This window comes from Physeter macrocephalus, chromosome 13, assembly GCF_002837175.3.
Source record: "Physeter macrocephalus isolate SW-GA chromosome 13, ASM283717v5, whole genome shotgun sequence".
Lineage (NCBI taxonomy): Eukaryota > Metazoa > Chordata > Mammalia > Artiodactyla > Physeteridae > Physeter > Physeter macrocephalus.
In genome coordinates, this window is record NC_041226.1 from 50,325,783 (window position 1) to 50,349,697 (window position 23,915).

The 23,915-nt window shown below is 41.6% G+C and overlaps 1 protein-coding gene across 18 annotated transcripts in view; it reads right to left on the reverse strand.

Annotated features, from left to right (window-relative positions):
* TBC1D4 (TBC1 domain family member 4) overlaps nucleotides 1-23,915 on the reverse strand; it is a 640,377-nt gene that overhangs the window by 464,015 nt on the left and 152,447 nt on the right. For 14 of the 18 annotated variants that reach the window (XR_008619072.1, XR_008619073.1, XR_003682569.2 and 11 more), the window contains 3 exons: nucleotides 9,771-10,358; nucleotides 7,836-7,925; nucleotides 3,960-4,064 (listed from right to left, as the gene is read on the reverse strand). Coding sequence is in view for 15 of the 18 variants with exons in the window: in XM_024123171.3 (XP_023978939.2) it covers nucleotides 3,960-4,064; nucleotides 7,836-7,925; nucleotides 9,771-10,358 (783 nt within the window). In the remaining 3 variants the exon portion in view is untranslated. Of the gene's footprint in view, nucleotides 1-3,959; nucleotides 4,065-7,835; nucleotides 7,926-9,770; nucleotides 10,359-16,369; nucleotides 16,393-17,506; nucleotides 17,550-17,837; nucleotides 18,020-23,915 lie in introns of those variants that run through there. The other 4 variants (XM_028497459.2, XM_028497461.2, XM_028497460.2 and 1 more) reach the window with 4 other exon arrangements.

Here is a 23,915-nt window from a genome sequence, read left to right on the forward strand (position 1 = left end):
GGAGATATGGGGATATATGTATATGTATAGCTGATTCACTTTGTTATACAGCAGAAACTAACACACCATTGTAAAGCAATTATACTCCAATAAAGATGTTAAAAAAAAAAAAAGATTACGTCGTCTAATTCTCTGGAAAACTCTACACTCTTAACCCCATACAAATCCTGGGTCTCGGTACCCTGGGTTTTTGGGGGTTTTGTTGGTTATACTTTCCCTGGATACTGTCGTGTGCATCTGTGGATCTGTGGAGTTCCACTTTGTCTATGAATAGTAGTCACTTCTATTTTTCTTCACACCTTTTAAACCACTTTTGGAGAAAGCAGAAATGATATGTTCCAGAAACCTCAAGGGTTGGTTTAACAAGTTTAAACCACTTGCCTTGAGATATTTTACAAAAGAGGGAAGGAAGGAAGGGAGGGAGGGACAAAGGGAGGGAGGGAGGGAGGGAGAAGCACAGAGCATCTAAACTTGCAGTGTAACCCTCCAGGGCCCATCAGAACTCTATTCTATACTGTTTATCAATTCATAGCAATTGCTACAAAGAAACAACAGAAAATGCTAGTTGTATATTCTTTGCACTCAGAGAAGATAAATCAGCATGTGTGGTTTTGCAATATTTTGTCTTTCACAACAGCCAAGCTACATCAATCATAATACTGCTTAGACCTGTAATATTTGACTGTTCGTTTTACTCTAACGACAGCTGCTTGAGCCACCCTCCTTTATACAGGAAATGTACATTTAATTTTTCCTCTATCTTGCAGTTCTGATGCCTCACCATTCATTTAAGGTGCTTACAGATAAAAGTAGAGTAAACAGGATTTCAAAGATTCCAGCATAGGCCCATTCTTAAGAATAATGATGCCAAAATAAGATTCTCAGGCAGCTTCAATGTAATATGAAGACATTCTCAGCCACTCTAGTCTGTTGCCTTAGTCACAGAGCTTCTTAAGGTGGAAAAATGCAGTGTGTTCCCAGACTTTCTACTCTGACTCCGTTTCGAAAACTCATTCTACACGCATGAGGGTAAAAGGAAAATATTAAAAAATACAAACAAAACAAAACTTTTAAAAGCGATTGGAAATCAGAAGGTTCTACAGTTTTCCTCTTAGTGTCGGTTATCCAGTAATCAGAGATTAACCAGCACCTAGAAAATGCCTGAAGCTCTGAGTAACACACTCCATCACTCAAAATACACTTAACAAGCAAGCCCTGCTATCCTAGAAACTACTGGTGGATACAACAACAATAAGGACGGTCCTAACCTTGCAGGATTCACAATCCAGTGGAGTAGAAAGTTATGTGAACAAATAAATAAGATAAGGAATTTGCAGGGACTGTTGGAGATCTATGAATAAGATGTGCTGACAGCACTGAAAACAAAACAACCAAAGGACTCAATTCCTGAGAAAGGGTGTTAGAAAAGGCTTCCCTAGGAGGTGATCTTTTAACAGGATCCTAAAAAATACACAGTAGCAAAGAAGGGGAAGGGGATTAAAGTCACAGCAAAGCAAAGCCAGGCCTGCTTCCCATCCAATGAAGCAGCCGGAAAGAGAATACGAAAACATATAGAGACATACACAATCTCTTTGTATAGCAGCCAGGCGGACCCTTGAGGCTGGCACGATCAAATTCCCCACCTGACCGTATGAAAGCAGCAAGTCCTGGCTCTGGCCTCCCCTGACTGGCAGACCCCTCACTCCATGCAGCCAACAGTGACCTCAGAACTTCAGAGGCAGTTCTGTGAGCCCCGCCTCTCCTGTATTTCCTTCATCTCATGCGTCCTGTGCACGAACCATCTGCTGCTTCAGTAGCAAGCCAAATAAAAGCAACATCACACCAGTCATCACAGCAGCTTCTGCAGTCTGGCCTAGAGACAGTTGAGGACGCGGAATAGCACGTGTGAGGACACAGTCATGAAAGGGCAAGCTTTCTGGTGAGCTCTGGGGAAGAATGAGGAAGGCCCTTCTGCCACACTAGACAATCTAGATTTTGCCCATTAATAAGGAGGCATAAACTGGCCCCCTAGTGAGAGAATTTTGTGAGAAAAAATATATATATAGCATAAGGTAGTAAGTGGATAGATGACAGATTAAACCAGTGGCAGGGAGACTAGTTAGGACACTAATGCAATAGTCTTAGTAAAGGAGATGAACGCCCAGACTTAATTCCAGACAGAGAGGAAAAGGAAGACAGATGGACATAAGGGACATTTCTACCTTTGAGTTTATAGGATTTGGTGAACAAGTGGATCTCGATGGCGCAGGAGAATGCATTATGGTTTCTAAATTGGAAAGTTGCGTAAATGGAACTGCCAAAACAATAAAATACGGGATATACAACAGGCTTTGCAAAGGTCGGAGAGCAAGGATCTGCAACGTGGTGGGAGAATCAGCCTTAGACAGGAGGAGGGACAGGGGAGGGAAGGAGGAGGGGAGAGCTGGGCAGGGGATGGGTGAGGAGAGGGGCAAGATTACCTGACATTCTCATTTTCTACCCAACTCTTACTTGGTTGGCATTTTCCAGGGTTGTGTCCTTGGCTCTCTTTGGCCTTCTCTCTTTTCCTTCCCCCTGAGTGCTCATCCAGCCCCACGCCTTCAACTATTCTTTACATAACAACTCTCAAACTTCTATCCCGAGCCCTGAACTGAACCTATAATACAGTGGTCACCTGGATAGCAACATGTGGCTTTTTCACTGGTATGGCTAACTATCTAGAGTGAGAACAAAACTCAGATGGATCTCTCTAGAGTAAGAAACTTAGTGATAGAGTGCCACATTCCCTAGTCAGAAAGTGTCTTTGTACCAGTTCATTCCCATTTCTTCATTATTTCTTCATTATTCCTCAACTTGGTGTCCACACTGGGAATGTGGAAGGCAAGAGTTAGCAGGAAGGAAGGCAACATGCCTCCAGAAAATGAGGAGAATGCTGCCCGGCTAACCCTGCATATGTCTAAGTGGTGTGTGTTTCCCGGGGGAAGATCATTGTGGGAGGATTTTATGTCTGAGGAAATGCTCTGCTTCAAAGAATGGTAATGTGTATAGCTAAAGGTTTGTGTTAAAGTGGTTGGGAGAGAGAACACAAGTGGAAGAATACGTAAAACATTTTAGGGGAAAACATCAACATATTTTTAGTCACTCAGATCTATTTCCAACTTTGCCTTACATATTTCTCCTTAAACTCTAACTGCTCCCGTTTAAGGGTCGGGGGGAGGGATAGGAGTGCTGCAAAGTAAAATTGACTTCCAAATTCCAAAGAAAGAAATTGAAGGCTAAAATGCGACCATAAAGAAAGTATTTAAAAATGAAGACAGGGGCTGATGAAATGAAAAGGAAAAAACAAAATCGTTCTCTACCCTGATGAAATAAGCACTATCTACTCTGAGATGTTATAGCAGTTGAGAGAATAAGAGGTCTTCCCGGGGCTTCCCTGGTGGCGCAGTGGTTGAGGGTCCGCCTGCCGATGCAGGGGACACGGGTTCGTGCCCCGGTCCGGGAGGATCCCACATGCCGCGGAGCGGCTGGGCCCGTGAGCCGTGGCCGCTGAGCCTGCGCGTCCGGAGCCTGTGCTCCGCAACGGGAGAGGCCACAGCAGTGAGAGGCCCGCGTACCAAAAAAAGAGAAAAGAGGTCTTCCCAACCTTCTTACATGAGCAATGGAAAGAGTAACAGCTCTTCTCCTATATTATTAGGCTTTTCCTACCTTTTAAAAATACTCCTGGTAACATTTCCTGATTTGTTAAACGCAAGAAAATCACCTAGGCTTAAAAATTACCAGGACAAGTTGTTTTTGTTTTTCTGTTGTGGTGCTGTTTCGAAGGGCAGAAACCTATTTCTAGATGCACTTTTCTTTTTCGACGGATGGCCGTTCTTGTGAGGCTTGGGTTCATCAGAGACGAGTCTCCCATCAGCCGGAGGTGCGGGCAGGAGCCCGTGGACAGCAGTCACCCCACTTACCAGAGATTCGCTGGCACACTGGAACACGTAACAGATATACTGGCTCAGCCCGGGCTCCGGCACCTCCCGACAGATAAAGCCAAAGTGATCAACATGCTTTATACCCTAGAGAAGGAAGAAGGGCAGTGTTTATGGGATTATATCCTTTTCACCAACACTATAGAAATAGTTCTGTGCTTTCACACTGCCATGAATTTCTCCTTCACAGCACTGTGATAGGGGACATAATGCCAGAGCAAACTTATTCGGTGGTCTTTTGATACATAAAATAAAGGGTGAGGGGCTTCCCTGGTGGAGCAGTGGTTGAGAGTCCGCCTGCCCATGCAGGGGACACGGGTTCGTGCCCCGGTCCGGGAGGATCCCACATGCCGCGGAGCGGCTGGGCCCGTGAGCCATGGCCGCTGAGCCTGCGCGTCCGGAGCCTGTGCTCCGCAACGGGAGAGGCCACAGCGGTGAGAGGCCCGCGTACCACAAAAAAAAATAAAATAAAATAAAATAAAATAAAGGGTGAGACCAGCTCAGATTTTTTTTGTTTCTGGCAAACACTCTGTGACTCAGGGCCACAAGAGGAAAAATATGATGGCATGACCCACTGTCTCTTGTAATAAAAACCGCTACTCAGTGTTTGCAAGAAATGGAGTTTTCAATTTATTGGTCATCTTTGAACGGGCAGTCTGATGATTCATTATAAACCCTGTTCTTGTTTATATGAGGCTAAGAATCATTAAAACTGACAATGCTCTAATTAAATGGCATGCCATTCCCTAAAGTATGCATTAAAAATACTAGAATGTTTGTCCATTGATAGACATTCAAGGAGCCACACTGTTAGAAGATGAATACATTAAAGAAATTATTGCAGATGTCAACTGTCCAAATTCACAAATCTGTACTTCCTGAACACAGGCTAAATAACCTCAGCTACACTTAATAAAAAATTCTGAATCATCTGAGAATTTCGATCGCCCTGAATACATACACACCAATTAGTAGACAGCACCTTGTTATTTTAACAGAAAGCACAGTACTTTGAAAAGTCAAGAAGACAAAAAATTTGAAGTCGTCCTGCAATCACCTGAATCCCCGAGAAAGGAAAACAGACTTTGGAATCAGACAGGTTTGTGCTTCAATCTTGGTTCAACCAATCTACTAATTATGAGATACTGTGCTGCGTTGCTAAAAAGTATCTCTGAGGTTCCATTTCTCATCATAAAATAATAGTAATGGCACCTATTCTAAGAAATTTTTCAGATTTAGAACTAAGAAATATCTTAGTGCCTGGCAGGTTTGATAAACAGTAACCACTATTCTTGTAATAATAAGCTCAACCTACCCAATGGCTATGGAAAAAGGAAATCAACTCGGATAAAAAGTAAAAAAGTCAATAAGGAGGGGTGAGGTTACAATCCATGAGGCGAAAGTAAATTCCACCTGATACAACTCATTCGTGATTAAAGAATATCTTTTACTAGCTTGGTACTAAATGGGAAAAATGCACAGGACCTCATTAGCTCAGCAAGTTTTCGGGCAGTGGTAACGTTTCCAGTAAAGAAAACCATTCCCTTATTCCTCATGCTTGCCAGGGACACAGCCCTACCAATTTTGAAGAAAGAAACATTTGTAGGTGTGCATGTGTTAAAAAGCACTCCTGTTCCCAAAGGCGGCCACGCTCTATCAGTACAATTCTGTGGAAAGAAATAACAGGGGCTGGGCCACTCAGTAAGAAGCAGAAAGGTAACCTGACAATTATTCTGATCAAAGGCCTTTGCACAAATTTTCCTCATATTTTTGTTTGATTCTTCTTCTGAATTCTTAGAATACAAAGCTTGCCTTAAAAAAAAGGAAAAGCAAAAATCTTCTTTGAACTGCCAGATTTATATATTTGGTTTGGCTGTTTTTTTTTTTTTCTTTCTTTCTTTTTTTTTCCTTTAGATGTTCAACGAGCATTGCTAGTTTTCTTTCTGGGAGGCTGGCAGAGGGGCGAGGGGGGAGAGGCACGGCCTTTTCAGATGGCTCCTCTTACTTTGGGGAACAGGAAGTACACTGGTTTGTACACCACTCTCTCCCCAACACTTGGCCCAACACTAAGGCCCAACGTGTAGAAGCATTCATTCAACATTTATTGAACACCTAAGCGTCACACTCTGTCTTAACACATCTTATTCTCTGATGCCCTAGAGCAGCGGTCCCCAACCTTTTAGGCACCAGGGACCAGTTTCATGGAAGGTAATTTTTCCATGGACGGGGGTGGAGGGGGCAAATATGGTTCAGGCGGTAATGCAAGCGATGGGAAGTGATGGGGAGCGATGGTTAGCGGCAGATGAAACTTCACTCCCTCGCCCGCCGCTCGCCTCCTGCTGTGCGGCCCGGTTTCTAACAGGCCTCGGCCCGGGGGTTGGGGACCCTTGACCTACAGAATAAGACACCTGCCCTCACAGAGCTTATGATCACGCGGCGACCCCCAGGAAACATGTAATTACAAGAATGCTTAATAAATACTTTTTTTAGTTAAAGTGAATAATCTTTCTACCACAGTTTTTGTCCTTTAAGTAGGAATTTAGAAATTTGCAATATATTCTTCCTCTAGTCAGATGCTGCCTCTCTAAACTACTAGAGTAGAAAATTTTTATGTTCACAACATAATTTTATGTCTCCATATAACAGAACAAATATTAAAACAAAATACTAGAAGTGAAACCACATTAGCTGAGGCTGAGGAGAGTAATTAACAAGATGTACAAAAGCTTATCATTTTCAAAGGGAAGAATGTCAGGATATCATACCTATGGCAATGCTAACTCCCAAATTAAAACTTAAAAACAAGAAAAAGTCAGTCTATTTTTCAACATTAAAATATAGGAAAGGGCCTTGGCAAGATCCAGGCCCCTGAAGGTATACCTAAGGTACATTGCTAGGAAAGAAGTTACTGCTTCTCTATTCCAGGGACCTCCTCTGAGGCATCCTTGCATTTTTAACTTTCCCATATTCAGCTTTAAGTACTCCCTCTACTCCAACATCTTCGGAAGTTCTTTCTAGGTTTGCCGTATATTTAGGTAGCTCTAACAATTATACAGATATTCTAAATTATTACTATGGTACCTAGGACACTACTTTATGCCTAATATGACCTTGAACACACATAGTTGTATAGATTATTTTTAAAACTTTCCAATACTTAATATGAGAATCAAAAATAAGTAAAAGGACAAAGATATATACCAAAACCTTCTTTTCAAACTTTAGCATTTACATTTATAAACTTGAAAGTACTAGTTCTTTTTTTTACCTACCAGTATAAAGAGGAAACATGAATCAGTGATGCCCACAAGACCTACTGCTCAAGATTCTGAGGAACACTAACTGTGAAGATATTTTCTAAAGAACTCACCACTGCAAAACTTCCTTCCATCCCTTTGATGAAGTGACAATATGAGGAGACAGGGTTGACGAAAGTGAGGACAAGATTATGATAATGAGGAACCTGGACAGGATTTTCTTATTGGCAGGGACCCAAACACATGAACACTCTTAGTTTAAGACAAATCTCCTTAAGAAATGCTTTTAAGGGGCTTCCCTGGTGGTGCAGTGGTTGAGAGTCCGCCTGCCGATGCAGGGGACACGGGTTTGTGCCCTGGATCCCACATGCCGTGGAGCGGCTGGGCCCCTGAGCCATGGCCGCTGAGCCTGCGCGTCCGGAGCCTGTGCTCCACAACGGGCGAGGCCGCAACAGTGAGAGGCCCGCGTACCGCAAAAAAAAAAAAATAAGAAATGCTTTTAAGAATAAAATCTGAAGGGGTTTAAGCCCAGTTATTTTGTTAATTTAGAAACAAGCTTTAATTGGTTTCTTCAAATACTATAATCTACTCCAATACATACCTGGGAACAAGAAGAGATATCTTTAAAATTCTTCTCAAGTACAAGTGATTTAGTGTCTGGACTGATAAGGTTAATCTCAAACCGTCCAACCTTAAAAATAAAAATATTCCAATTAATTTCAACTTATCAAGAACCTAACATATTACTTTACAGTTAAATATTTGACTAATAACACAGATTCAAATGCTCTATCCCAGACATACATATTCACATGTGTGTCAACATCCAATCCAACCAAATCTACAACGCCAATTATCAGCTGTCTGAAAACATTTCTTCCTTTCATCTAGAAATCATGAAAATTCAGTCGGTCTTAATTTACAAGAAACCATTTTTTTTCCAAATTAGAAATTATTCTTTTCAAAAAAATGCAACCTTTCCACACTTTATGTTTTCTAAAAATACTAATTATTTAATTATAATTTATAATCATACTTTCTCACAAATGATCAACAGATATACTTGCAATTGGGCAGATACATTTTAAAAAATTTTAAATAAACAACCATTTAGAAAAAATTAACAACATGGACTCTGGCTAGCTAAGAAAAAGAACAAATCCAGTAGCCCAAACAAGAGAGGAAACTCAGTTAACATATCACCACATGAAAGACTACAGACACTTTAATTACATGCCTAGAGTTATCAAGGACAAAACAGAACAAAACCACCATGAACCTCTGATAAAGCAAATATTACACACTGGGATTGTTTTCCAAGGTACACTGTGCAACTTCCTTCTCAGGGACTCTTTGCAATTGGATAAAAGGGCAGTCACTCCTTTTTTCAAGAAAACTCAAATCTGAGGAAAACTCAAATTAATCTTCAAAGCTGAGGAGTAATTAAAGAATCTCTACAGGGCATTGTTAAGAATTAAGTTCTTTTAAGTGGAACTGGACATTTTCTATATCCTGTACAACTTCAAAAACTACTTTTTAGAATTAAGAATCATCTTTTACACCTATGATATAGCTTGCACCAAATCATTTTAATAACTGGTCTAATAAATTATCAGGCTTATGATGTTTCTTTAACCGTCTCTTTTGTATGACAGAGTAAATTGGTGTATTCTCATCTGAAAATACACCTATGAGTCTCTGGACTTTTCTTTTTTTTTCTCTCTAGAAAATTCTTTCTCCTTCATGAAGATTCGCACGCTCCCAGATTCACATCTCCAAACCCTTCATAAGATTGACTTTCTGCAGTCATTTAAAAAAACAACATTTGGGCTTCCCTGGTGGCGCAGTGGTTGAGAGTCCGCCTGCCGATGCAGGGGACACGGGTTCGTGCCCCGGTCCGGGAGGATCCCACATGCCAGTCACTAAAAAGTATTAACTAGCAATCTCCCTCATTTATAAGGACTGTATGAATACTAGTTTCAAAAATGGACTCATGGGCTTCCCTGGCGGCGAGGTGGCTGGGAGTCCGCCTGCCGATGCAGGGGACACGGGTTCGTGTGCCCCGGTCCGGTAAGAACGCACATGCCGCGGAGCGGCTGGGCCGGTGAACCATGGCCGCTGAGCCTGCGCGTCCGGAGCCTGTGCTCCGCAACAGGAGAGGCCACAACGGTGAGAGGCCCGCATACCACAAAAAAAAAAAACATTTATTTTAGAATCAACCTAAGGCAAATGCTGGTGATGCTAAGAACAATCTATTCTTATTTCCCCAACAACTTTCCGTGACGTTCTGCAAGTGCTTCTCTCTTCCTCTCCCTTCCCTGCTCCCTTTTTTCTTACATTCCCCGTCTGCCTCTAACCCCTTCACTACTTTCCTTTGTTTGCTCTCTTTGTCCACCTGCCTTATCTGCTTCCCAAGGGATATGACAGAAAGGGTGGATGCTTGCAGAGAGAGGACCAGGGAAGAGCTGGCCGCCCGGCTGCTTCCGTCTAGCAAAGAATGGGGAAACACCCCGAGAGCACGCGGCCAGGGCAGCACCTGAAACAGCATCGTTCTGTTCTTCTCCGAATCCGAGGGCTGGACGTGGCTGGGCGCGCTGGCATGCCTCCTCCGCGGCTGCGGTTTCTGGCTGTTCTCGTGAACTTTCCTTTGCAGGACACCGGTGACGCTGCTGCACCGAGACCGGAACTCCTGCTGTTCATCAAAGCCAGAATCTTCCAAAATCCGCTCAGGGAAGCAGACTCGAGAGCTGGACGGCCCAGGCTGGCTGGGCGCCGCGGGAAAGACGGGGTGGGGGTCGGTGACGCCATCCCCTTCCTCGGACAGAACGTCGGCGGGGGAAGCGGGCGCCTGGGCCTCCGACACCGCCGGGTCCTCGCCGGCATCCGCGGCGCGCGGCTCGCCCTGGACCCGCAGGCGCTGCCGCTCGTGCAGGCTGAACTTCTCGATGCAGTCGTCGATGAGGCTGGACGGGGCCTTCTTGTGGGTCACGGTCACCTTGCCACAGTACAAGACCTCGAACTTCTGTGAGTTGTAAAAGGCGTCCTCGTTGTCTTTGCTGGGTTTGGCCTCCTCTTTCATGGCAGCTTTCGATAACTGCCTTATGCTGCTGATAACATCGGGAACCTGGAAAAGAATTCAAAAATCCTCACTTTAGTCGAATATTTAGAGATCGTATATGTTTACCTAGACCTGTTATTATCACAGAATGCACGCTCATCCTAAATGATAAAATAAAGAAAGTAATAGATCCTACGTAAGATAAAGCATAAACTTAAATTACACTATCGGACATAGTGATTTAAGGATAAGATTGGAATTTTATATCACTTTTATACTTTCCCCTTTTAAATGTATTCGTTTCCTAAAAACAAAGCCATGAGACTATACAGGCCACTGCAACCTTTAATAAATCATCATAACATAACCTTTGAGTACTTTTAAAACGTATTATAAGGGATCAAAAGGTTAAAAATTAAATTTAAATATAAAAAATAAAGTGTAACATGCTAAGGTACAACCACGACTGAGATAAATTATTTAATTAAATTATTATGAGCCTCAGCTGAAAGGAACCAAAGCTTCAACAATGAGGCTAAAATTAACTTTCTGGCTGAAGAGGTTAAAATCCAGACACCCCTCACCAGCATTAGCCGTCAGGGAAAATGCAAATATAGATCACAGGAAGATACTATTTCATATCTATTAGAATGGCTAACATCAAAAAGTCCAAGTGGGGCTTCCCTGGTGGCGCAGCGGTTAAGAATCCGCCTGCCAACGCAGGGGACACGGGTTCGAGCCCCGGTCCGGGAAGACCCCACATGCCGCGGAGCAACTAAGCCCGTGCGCCACAACTACTGAGTCTGCGAGCCACGACTACGGAAGCCAGCGCGCCTACAGCCCGTGCTCCGCAACAAGAGAAACCACCGCAGTGAGAAGCCCGCGCACCGCAACGAAGAGTAGCCCCCGCTTGCCGCAACTAGAGAAAGCCCGCGCGAAGCAACAAAGACCCAATGCGGCCCCAAATTAATTAATTTAAAAGTCCGAGTGCCCACGAGGATGTGGAGCAACAGGAACTCTCATACACTGCGTGCAGAAATGTAAAACGGCACAGCTACCTCAGGAGTTTGGCAGCTGCTTGGGAATTAAACATAGATCTCCCAACCCAGTCATTCCACTCCTAGAGATTTAGGTGAAAGCCCTGAAAACGTATGTCCACAAAAAGGCTTGTACACAAATATTCATAGATGCCTTAGTCACAATAGCCCAAAGCTGGAAACAACCCAGATATTCATCAACAAGTGAATGCTGTCAGGGAAATGTAAAGCAAAACCACAATAAAATATCACCTTACACTTGATAGGATGATTATCATCAAAAAGACAAGATATATGGGCTTCCCTGGTGGCGCAGTGGTTGGGAATCCGCCTGCTGATGCGGGGGACACGGGTTCATGCCCCGGTCCGGGAGGATCCCACATGCCGCGGAGCGGCTGGGCCCGTGAGCCATGGCCGCTGAGCCTGCGCGTCCGGAGCCTGTGCTCCGCAACGGGGGAGGCCACAACAGTGGGAGGCCCGCGTACCGCAAAAAAAAAAAAAAAAAAAAAAAAAAAAAAAGACAAGATATAACAAGTACCGGGGGAGGATGTGGGAAAAAGGAAACCCTTGTGCGTTGTTGGTAGGAATGTAAATTGGTGCAGTCACTATGGAAAACAGTATGGAGGTTGCTAAAATATTAAAAATAGAACTACCATATCATCCAGCAATTCCACTTCTGGGTATATATTCAAAAGAAACAAAATCACTCTCTTGAAAAGAACACCCTCATGTTCATCACAGCATTATTCACAATAGTCAAGACATGGAAACAATCTAAGTCAACCTAAGTGTCCGTCAAAGGATGAATGGATAAAGAAACTGTGATAAATATTATTTAGCCATAAAAAAGGAAATCCTGCCATTTACGACAACATGGATGGACCTTGAGGGCATTATGCTAACTGAAATAAGTCAGACTGAGAAAGGTAAATCCTGTATGATCTCACTTATCTGTGGAATCTTAAAAAAAAAAAAAAAAAAAAAAAAAAAAAAGAGGGCTTCCCTGGTGGCGCAGTGGTTGAGAATCCGCCTGCCGATGCAGGGGACACGGGTTCGTGCCCCGGTCCGGGAGGATCCCACATGCCGCGGAGCGGCTGGGCCCGTGAGCCATGGCCGCTGAACCTGTGCGTACGGAGCCTGCGCTCCGCAACGGGAGGAGCCACGGCAGTGAGAGGCCCGGGAAAAAAAAAAAAAAAAAAAGAAAACACCTCCTAGATAAAGAGAACAGATTGGTGATTGCCAGAGGCAGGGGAGGGAGAAATGGGTGAAGGTAGTCAAAAGGTACAAACTTCCAGTTATAAGATAAATAAGTTCTGGGGATGTAATGTACAGCATGGTGACTAGAGTTAATAATACTATATTGTATATTTGAAACTTGCTAAGAGAGTAGATCTTAAAAGTTCTCACAAGAAAAAAAAATCTATAACCATGTGAGGTGACTGATGTTAACTAAACTTACAGTAATCATTTTGCAATATATACATGTATCAAATCATTAAGTTGCACTCCTTGAACTAAATACAATGCTATATGTCGGTTATACCTCAATAAAACTGAAGAAAAAAGTGAAAGGATGAACAAAAGGTGGTACATTCACACAAAATGGAATACAACTCATTATCTCTCATCTGGTTTTCTGCAATAATCTTTTAACTGGTGTCCCTCGCCCCCTTCAATCTACTCTCAAAAGTAGAAAGGATCCTTTTTAAACTTGTCGTGTTGCCCACCTGCAAATCCTCCAAGCTCCCCATTTCATTAAGAGTAAAAGACAAAATCCCTACAATGTCCTACAGGGCCCTCACCCTCTGCATTTGACATACATACAGATTAAATGTGCACTGTGGCTACACATCCTCCATGTGACCTTTAGACAGTCAACCTGGATTTCGTCTTTTCATTCTCACCTCGTTTCCTCTGACCTTACTCCTCCCAGCAAGCCTCTCTCACTCACTCTGTTCCAGCCCCACTCACTTCCTGGCTGCTCTTTGAACATGCCAGGCAGACTCCTCCCTCAAGGTCTCTGAACTCCAAGTCCCCCCCACCCAGTTAACTGGACGGCTCACTCCTCATCTCGTTTAAATCCATGCTCTAATGTCACCTTGAGGCAGCATCCATCCCCTAAACCCAAACACACATACACACACACACACACACACACACACACACACACACACTCTAACACAGCCAGCATTCCCCTGGAATTTTCCCCCATTTTATTACTCTCTATAGCACTTACCTCTTTTAACATTCTGTGTAATTGATTTGCTAGAATGTAAGCCCTAGGAGGGTGGTGATTTCTGTCTCTTTTCCTGCATTTTTTCCTTGTATCCCCAAAGCCTAGAGTAAGTCCTGGTACAAAGTAGAACCTCAATATGTGGACTGGGGGGAAAAAACTTTTTTTGGTAATTTCTACCTTTGGAAAAGAGAGATCATCTTATACGCAGGGTTGCTTCACATTCAGACATACAAGGTATTTCTTCAAATATTCTAGCACCAATTCTAAAACCAGAATTTCTTCTCTTTCACATAATTCTTTGGGATATGCTGCCAGAACATTCACAGTTTAAAAATCACAAGACTTTCAGCTTGCTAGTAGAGTATTTCCTATGAAAGAATAAAGTCCAAATGCTATAGTTTCAATGACTCACCCTGAACATTTGACATATCTCCAGGGAAGTCAGATGCTTTGTACTAACACATGATCAACAACCTTAGCCCTCTGTCGTTTTGTTTTTGCCTTAGTGTCTGACAAGGGCCAAAGCTATGGAGACTGACCTAGACATTCAACCCTGAAAAAAGTACAATGATTCTAGTGGGTTAGGCAAAACCCTAAAACAAGATGGCTCCCTCCTCCCTCACTAACCATATTTCATTAAATACTTTTCATCTGATTTTACAACCCTAGCGCACCTAAATTTCCAAAGTGTCTCTACGGAGTGCAGAATAAGAAATATTATTATCTGTAGGATTTTTTTGAACCTGCAGAATTTTGATCTTGTCACAAATATTTTAATGACTATTAGAGTTAATTCTATCAAGACTGAAAATAAAGTCAGTTTGACCTTAGTTGTATCAATTCCTCTATATTATAAGTTTGTACTTTTTCTCATTGAGAGCTGTTATGTGAAGAACTGATTAGTGGCTGAATTCCTATAGTCTCACAGGACATTTCCGTGTGACCACAGGTAGAAGCTCAATACCTAAATATAATTCAGTTAATGACCCAGTTCATAGAAGCAAAGCTTATCATCTTGACTAAACTGAGTAGGTAATTTAATCTTCCAATAATTTGAATTGTTAACTGCACCATAAAACATAGATTCTAGTTGCCTTTAATATCTTCTCTCAGGTCATGACTAAATGCAGCTTTCAATGACCTGCAAAGAGGCTGGCCTGTGAAACTGATCTAACAACATTCAGCTCTGTTTTTGCTTATAAGTGGAAGACACACATGTAAGTTAACATTATACAGCCCCTGCCTACACACTCAGAGCATACCAGAAGGGACACACTGATAAAGAAAGGACAGTAGAATATCCACAGTGGGAAAATGAGTTATCAGAGAACCATGAAAACTTTCTGTTGAGACATTTATTTGAGATCAATCAGAAGCAACACAAGAGAAACACAAAATCTCTATCCAGTACTTGCACATACACAAGACATTTTGGGAAAACACTATTCTCCTATAGGACAGTGTTAACTGACATATATTTAGATTTTGATTTAGATGTGTTTTGGAATGAATTTGACTCCTTGCATGTATCACATCTTTCAACGTCTTTTTTTCTCTTTACCGTTAATGCTATAATCTCCTAAGTGAAAGACTGAGTTGTGGTGATTTTGTGTCTTACTAGAGTTCTTCCATATGACCACTGGGAGAGAATTCTGTGCTCAGAAAAAACTGAGTGACAGTTGTCAGCAAACAAAAATATACAAATAGTGAACAACCACCTAGAACTCTGATGAAAGCTCTCCAGGATTGAGACGGGGTTAGTAAATTCCTGTTGATAACACAAGAGAGATCTGGCACTCCCCAGAATAGAGATCTGAGGCTTTCCACTCTGCTCCGTGCTCACCCCAACTAGGAAGTGAATGTGTGTTGCAAGAATGTCTTCAGATGCTAAGAGACACCTCAAGCTACACGCTCTAGGTTCGTACTCCAGTTATTAGTACTCTGGCTACAAATAATGCCACTGCTCAGAATCTGCCTACATCTCACAGAGTCTGATGAAAATTCAATGCCAATTCAAGGCAAAGTTTTTATTGTATGGCAGCATATAATTTTAACACAAAATAACAATAATGAAAAGGGAGTTAATAATCCCTCCACCCAGGAATTAAGAGATTTATACTCTCTCCCCTGATCTGCCAGGAATTTGTGTCATTCTGCTTTCTAGAGTTTTCTTGCCAGTAAAGTAGGGGACGAGAAAGATACTCAACAAGATCTCACCTTAAAAAAAAAAAAAAAAAAACTCACCTAAATCCAAATTTCTATGGGTTTATTTTAGCATCAATGTCAATATAGGAACAAAATAATGTACATTAAAAGAAGATGGAAAATCATCTCTATCATTAAGCCAGAAATATTGTAAGCCGTCGACATTATTCATTTCCATTGACACACAATAACCAATTTCAACAAGCAATAAAATAAGTGGGGCTTTTTTCACATGCCTCATGATATTTAGAAAAAGCACAGGGCCACCTTTAGCTAGTATTCTGTCCTTACACCTTCAGTGATCTCACTAAAAGAATATAAGTTCAAGTATCAAAATTCAGACATTAAAGCAATTCCTCACTCTAGAGAAAAGAAAAATTGCCACTAGATTCCTGGATGTCAGGCTGTTGTTTCTCATTAATTAATTATCATAATTAGTTATCACATTCCAAGAAATCCAATGGTATTGTAAAAATTACACTTCACCTGACTTCACAAGGAAATAAATTCTACAACTACCACACACTGATGTTTAAAATCCTAAGCAAACCCAAGGGAAAAAAAAGTCTGGATACTGAAAAAGCACAAAGGAAAGATACCTCTGGTCAGGAAGCAAGCTGAAAATTGGAGTCGTTCTCCAAGAGCAGTGAATATGCCAAACTGATGTAATCCTTAGTATTAGCTCTCCGTCGCACTTAAGAAGTTCTCTTTCATTCTAGATAAGCCAGCAGTAATTTTGCTGTATTTGTTCAAGTTGATGTTATCACTATGCAGCCAATTATAAAACTTCCCGGGAATAACCGTTATTGCTTCAAAAGTAAAGTATTTCCTGACTCTGCAATCAGGAAACACACTGATTGTTCAGGGCTAAAGAACAGACTCTCTAGTTTTCTTTAAAAAGAAGCGTTTTAAATTTGAGTACCACTGTCTTTCTTATGCTGTTTAAATAATCACATGTCCAAGGCTTATTAATTATGAAGGTAGGGGAAAATTAATCTATAATACAATGTCTTCTTTCCTCATAGAGTTCATTGATAAACAGATGAACTTGAGCAAACATTTTAAAATGGATACAAATATGAATATGAAAATAAGCCTCTTAAGACTCCGCGGCATGTGGGAGCCTCCCGAACCGGGGCACGAACCCGCGTCCCCTGCATCGGCAGGCGGACTCTCAACCACTGCACCACCAGGGAAGCCCTAGAGGCACTCTTATGGAATCACCTGTCCCCACTATCTTCTTTTACAGATGGGGAAACAAACGGTTTACATTAAAAGTTTAACCATGGGGCTTCCCTGGTAGCACAGTGGTTAAGAATCCACCTGCCAATGCAGGGGACACGGGTTAGAGCCCTGGTCGGGGAAGATCCCACGTGCTGCGGAGCAACTAAGCCCGTGCGCCACAGTTACTGAGCCTGCGCTCTAGAGCCCGTGAGCCACAACTACTGAGCCCGCGAGCCACAACTACTGAAGCCCATGCGCCTAGAGCGCATGCTCTGCAACAAGAGAAGCCACCGCAAGGAGAAGCTCGCACATCACAACGAAGAGTAGCCCCCGCTCACTGCAACTAGAGAAAGCCTGCATGCAGCAACAAGACCCAACGCAGCCAAAAATAAATAAATAAAATAAATAAATTTATAAAAGATAAAAAAAAGTTAAACCATGAAAGAATAATGAGATTACAAGTAACGAGACTCTTTGGCGCCAAAGAAAGCAAGAATATCTCTACTACTTACACTGTAGTCATACAAGTTGCTTGGGTTTGAGTCTTGGGCTTCAGCCAAGACAGCTTCCTCTCAGATTAGGCTTTGGTTCTTAGATATTCTCAGCCCCTTTGCTCCAAACTCATTTTTGGCTCAGCGCTTCTCTGTTGTTTCCTGGTGGCCTCTGAGTTAGTTCAAGCATCAGAGAGAGACATTGCTTGAACTTCCTACCAAGTTCTCCCGTCCTATTCTGTCTCACTGCTCATATCTTTGAATTCCTTCTCCGAAAAATATGACTTGTGCCTTTATGACTGTTCAAAATTTGAAAAAGTGATCATATGTAAAATAAACGAGGGTAACTCACAGGAAATCCGGGGACTCATAATTTTGATTGATTAAGAGAATGGAACGTCCTCAGTAGTGGCTGAGTTTAGTGCTACAGGGAAATAAGACAGAAGATGGGGTAGGTGAGAAGTTAGATGGCAAAGGACAGACAAGGACAGTCCTTTTAAATTCCCCTTTCAAAAGCAAACTCATTCTTTTAAAAGTGGACTAGTCGGGACTTCCCTGGTGGTGCAGTGGTTAAGAATCCGCCTGCCAATGCAGAGGACACGGGTTCAAGCTCTGTCCCGGTAAGATCCCACATGCCATGGAGCAACTAAGCCCGTGCGCCACAACTACTGAGCCTGTGCTCTAGAGCCCGCGAGCCACAACTATGAAGCCCGTGCGGATCCCTGGTCCAGGAAGGTCCCACATGCTGCGGAGCAACTAAGCCCGTGGGCCACAACTACTGAGCCCGTGCGCCACAACTACTGAAGCCTGTGTGCCTAGAGCCCGTACTCGGCAACAAGGAGAAGCCCACGCACCGCAGCAAAGAGTAGCCCCCGCTCTCTGCAACTAGAGAAAGCCTGCACGCAGCAACGAAGACCCAATGCAGCCAAAAATAATAAATAAATTAATTAATTTTTTTTAAAAGTGGATTAGTCCACAGCGTGGCATATTAGAAAAGTACATAGCATGCAGTTAGAGGTCTAGAGTTTAAAGCCCCATTCCAGTATCTATGATTATCTGTAGAAAAGACACCATATCCTGGTTTTTCATCTGCAAAATGGGAATCACAGTGTTTATGTCAAAGGTAACCTGGGAAAATTAAACTAAAAGTGCAAATGTGCCTGACACAGTGCTAGGACAGTGAAACCATTCAACAATGTTTAATTAAATCTAAAATGTAAGTCTGACTTGTACTGTGTAAAGAGATGAAGGAAGTGAGAAGCTACTGCTAAATAAAGAAACATTGCCTTTGTGAAAGTTAAATTGTAGTAGGGGGTATAGAATGAATAAGTAAAACATAAAGGATTTGAGATAGTAAAAACTGCCAATGAGAAAAATAATGCCCAGAAGGGGGGACAGAAAATTTGGAGGGGGTGGCAGAACAGTTGCAATTTTAGAGAAAGGTGTCTCTATAAAATATTTGAGTAAAAACCTGAAGTCAGCAAGAAGGTGAGCCATACAGATATCTGAGGGAGGAACATTCCAGGCAGATAGCACACCAAGTACGAAGGCCATGAAGCAGAAATTCGCCTGGCATGTTCAGGGAACAGTGAGGAGTCCATGTGGCTGGATGCAAGTGAGGCAGCAGAAGATTACTGAAGAGGCCACTGTGGGGAACAGGGGCATCTAAATCATGCAGGACCTTGAAAGGACTCTGGCTTTTACTCTTGGTGAGACAGATAGCCATTGCAGAGTGCTGAGTTACATGTTTAAAGAATCCCTTTGCCTGCTGTATGGAGAACAGATGGCAAGGATAAGGGGGCAGAAGCCTACTGCACCCAGGATGAGCCAACGGTGGTTCACAGGAGAACAACAAGGGACGGGGTAAGAAGGAGAAGGCTTCTGAATATAATCTTAAAGGCACAGTCAACATGATTTGTGGATGGATCTAACGTGGATTTAAAAGAAGGAGAGGAGGCATGGATGAACTTTATGGGTTTTGGCCAGAGGAACTAGAGTGAGGGATGGGGATGGCTTAAGAGAGTAGGAGCTTAGCTTTGGATTGTTAGTTTTGAGAAGCTTACAGACATCCAATGGGTGATGTCAGTAGGCAGTTGAGTACCTGGAGCTCAGGGGTGAGGACAGAGCTGAGAAAGAAAAACTGGAAGATATTAGCATATAAAGAGCATGTAAAGCCATGCAATTAGAGGAGTCCATCCAAAAAGTGAGCACAGATGACACAGAGAGACAGAGCAAGAGGGAGAGAGACATGGTGATCTAGGCAGAGAGAGAAATATGTCCAGGAACCAAGCCCTGAGGCGCACAATGCCTATAGTTTAGGAGATGGAGAGATATGAGCAAAGGAAAATACATCAAGAGACACAGGTAAAACCAGAAAAGAACGGTATCCAGAAGCCAAGAAAGAAAGGTTTCCAAGAAGGAGGGGGTAAGCACATCTCACCTATGAGATCATAGGTGACTTTGACAAGAAAAGTTTTGGTGGCACTTAGGGCAAAAGCCTTATTGGAGTAGGTTCAAAAGAAAATTTTAGGAACAAAATCCAAAACATTAGGTACAGACAATCTTTTAGGGCTGTAGCTAGAGGTACAAGTGAGTCAAAAGAGGGTTCTCTTATAGATGGGAGAAATGACAGCTTCCAATAGAGAATTTCCAACACTGAAAGGAAATTGATGCTGTAGAGAAAGAGAGTAGCACTGCTAGCAACATCTTTAAGTAGGCAAGAGGGGACAGTGGAAGACTTTGAACTGACCCAGGGCATGGACAGTTCGTCTCAAAAGGTGCAAATGCAGGAAGACATAGTGGTGGGAGTTTGGAGAATTTGTCCTCTGACTGCTTTAATTTCTCAGTAAAACAGAAAGCATAATCATCAGCTGAGGTAAGGATGGGGAAGAAGATCAAATGAGTATTGATCAGTAAACATTTAATTCAAGGCTGACTGTAGGCAAAATTGTGAGGTGATTGTATCTTTAGAATCCTCAAGCTTCATTTTCTGTGTTCAGATGATGTGGAAATGTGACTTCTACAACTCCTTCATGGAGACATTGCATTTTAACCTAAGTTTTAACTTGAGAACTGAAGTATCTTAGATGAAACTCAGGAATCAACCAGAAATTAGAAGAGAGGTTTTTGCACCCTGACATGAAACAATGCAGGTAAACAGTTTTTTCTGCCTAGGATGAGATTGGGAGCTAACCTTGTAAGTAACAGATGTATAAGAAATGAGTTTTGGAAAAAGTTCGCGTGTGGTAGGGAAAAAAAGTGTTCTGTACCTTACCAAAATAAGAATAACACAGTTTGATTATAGAGTATTTGTGTCACTTGTGAAAAAAAATTATATATTTCTTTTTTTGGATATGGATATTTATACAGATATGACCAAAAAAGGTGAAGTAAGCAGAGTCACCAATGCAAGAAAATCAAACTTCTTACAAACGTGTAATCAAGAAAGTTAATCTTTTACTTTCTAACCATAGAAACACGGAATAGGGGCATCTAAGAAACAATCCTGAAAAGCTGTTATTTATTTACTTATGTTGGCACTATGAGACCCACTTTCAAATGCAGCAATATCCCTCTACCCAGCCACAAAGCACTTTCAATGTGAGATCAACCTACTACCTGTTTATTCAGCAGAATGCTTTGTATTCATCAAATCAGTCCTATTATTTGCTTAATGCTCACATTTTTAAAAATATACAATTCAAAATCAGTAAACCTCTAGCCAGGCTAACTAAGAAGAGAGGACACAAATCACTAATATTAGAAACGAAAGAGGGGACATCGCTACAAATCCCATGGAAATTAAAAGCATAATAAAAGAATACTATGAACCACTCCATGACCAGAAATTCGATATCCTAGATGAAATGGACCATTTCCTTGAATGTTACAATCTGCCAAAATGCATACAAGAATAAATAAATGATCTGAATAGGTCTAAATCGAATCAATAGTTAATAATCTTCTAAAACAGAAAACACCAGGCTCAGATGGATACACTGGTGAATTCTGTCAAATATTTAAGAACAAAATGATAGGGCTTCCCTGGTGGCGCAGTGGTTGAGAATCCGCCTGCCGATGCAGGGGACACGGGTTCATGCCCCGGTCCGGGAAGATCCCACATGCCGCGGTGCGGCTGGGCCCGTGAGCCATGGCCGCTGAGCCTGCGTGTCCGGAGCCTGTGCTCCTCAACGGGAGAGGCCACGACAGTGAGAGGCCTGCATACCACAAAAAAAAAAAAAAAAAAGAACAAAATGATACCAATCCTCCATAATCTCTTTCAGAAGATAGAAGCAGAGAAAATACTTCCTAATTCATTCTATGAGGCCAGCATTACCTTAATTTCAAAACCAGACAAAGACAGTATAAGAAAACTACAGACCAATATCTCTCATGAATATGGATGCAAAAATCCTTAACAAAATGCTAGCATACCAAATCCAGAAAAGTATAAAAAGAATTATATACCAGGACCAAGTAGGATCTATCCCAAGTATGTAAAGGTGGTTCAAAATTCAAAAATCTATTAATGTAATCTATCACATCAACAGACTAAAAAAAAAAAAAAAATCACATGATCATATCAATAGAAGCAGAAAAAGCATTTGACAAAATCCATTACCCATTCATGGAAAAACTCTCAATAAACCAGGAATAGAGGGGAATTTTTTCTTCAACAATCTAGAAAAAAATCTACAGCTAGCATCATACTTAATGGTGAGAAACTCAAAGCTTTCCCACTGAGATCCAGTACATGGCAAGGATATATTCTCTCAACATTCCTTTACAACATCATACTAGAAGTCCTTGCTAATAGGCAAGAAAAGGAAACTAAAGGTATACAGATTGGAAAGGAAGAAATAAAACTGTCTTTTCTGAGATGACATGATTGTCTGTAGAAAATCTGAAATAAAAATAAAGGAAATAAAAATGTACCAAAAAAACAGTCTCTAGGTCCATCCACATCTCTGCAAATGACCCAATTTCGTTCCTTTTTATGGCTGAGTAATATTCCATTGTATATATGTACCACATCTTCTTTATCCATTTCTCTGTCAATGGGCATTTAGGTTGCTTCCATGACCTGGCTACTGTAAACAGTACTGCAGTGAACATTGGGGTGCATGTGTCTTTTTGACACATCATCACCTGGAACACATCCTGGAACTAATAAGTGTTTATAGTAAGGTTGCATGATACAGGGTTAATATACAAAAGTCAATTGCTTTCCTATATGCCAGCAATGAACAAGTGGATTTTGAAATTAAAAACACAATACTATTTACATTAGCACCCCAAACATGAATATTTAGGTAAAAAATCTAACAAAATATGTATAAGATCTACATGAAATCTACAAGACTCTGATGAACATGATCAAAGTAAAGCTAAATAAATGGAGAGATATTCCATGTTCATGAGTAGGAAGACTTGATATTGTCCAGATGTCAACTTGATCTATAAATTCAATGCAATCACAGTCAAATCCCAGCAAGTTGTTTTACAGATATTGACAAACTTACTCTAGGTTGATATGGAGAGGCAAGCAACTCAGAATAGCCAACACAATATTAAAGGAGAAGAACAAAGTTGAAGGACTGATGCTATCTGATTTCAAGATTTACTATAAAGCTATGATAATCAAGACAGTGTGGTATTGGCAAAACAACAGACAAATAGATTCATGAAACATAATAAAGAACCAGAAAGAGTCTCACATAAATATAGTCAACTGATCTTTGAGAGAGGAGTAAAGACAATATAATGGAGCAAAGATAGTCTCTTCAACAAATGGTTCTGGAACGACTGGACATCCACATGCCAAAAAAAATTAATCTAGACACAGACATTAAACGCTTTACAAAAATTAACTCAAAATCTAGAAAACCGAGATGACCTGGGTATGGTGATGCCTTTTTAGATACAACACCAAAGACACAATCTATGAGCCAAAGCAATCTTGAGGGAAAAAAAAGAGCTGGAGGAATCCGACTCCCTGACTTCAGACTATACTACAAAGCTACAGTAATCATGACAATATGGTAGTGGCACAAAAACAGAAATATAAATCAGTGGAACAGGATAGAAAGCCCAGAGATAAACCCACGCACCTATGGTCAACTAATCTATGACAAAGGAGGCAAGGATATATAATGGAGAAAAGACAGTCTCTTCAATAAGTGGTGCTGGGAAAACGGGACAGCTACATGTAAAAGAATGAAATTAGAACACTCCCTAACACCATACACAAAAATAAACTCAAAATGGATTAGAGACCTAAATGTAATAAAACCGGACACCATAAAACTCTTAGAGGAAAACATAGGAAGAACACGCTTTTTTTTTTTTTTTTTTTTGTGGTACGCGGGCCTCTCACTGTTGTGGCCTCTCCCGTTGCGGAGCACAGGCTCCGGACGCGCAGGCTCAGCGG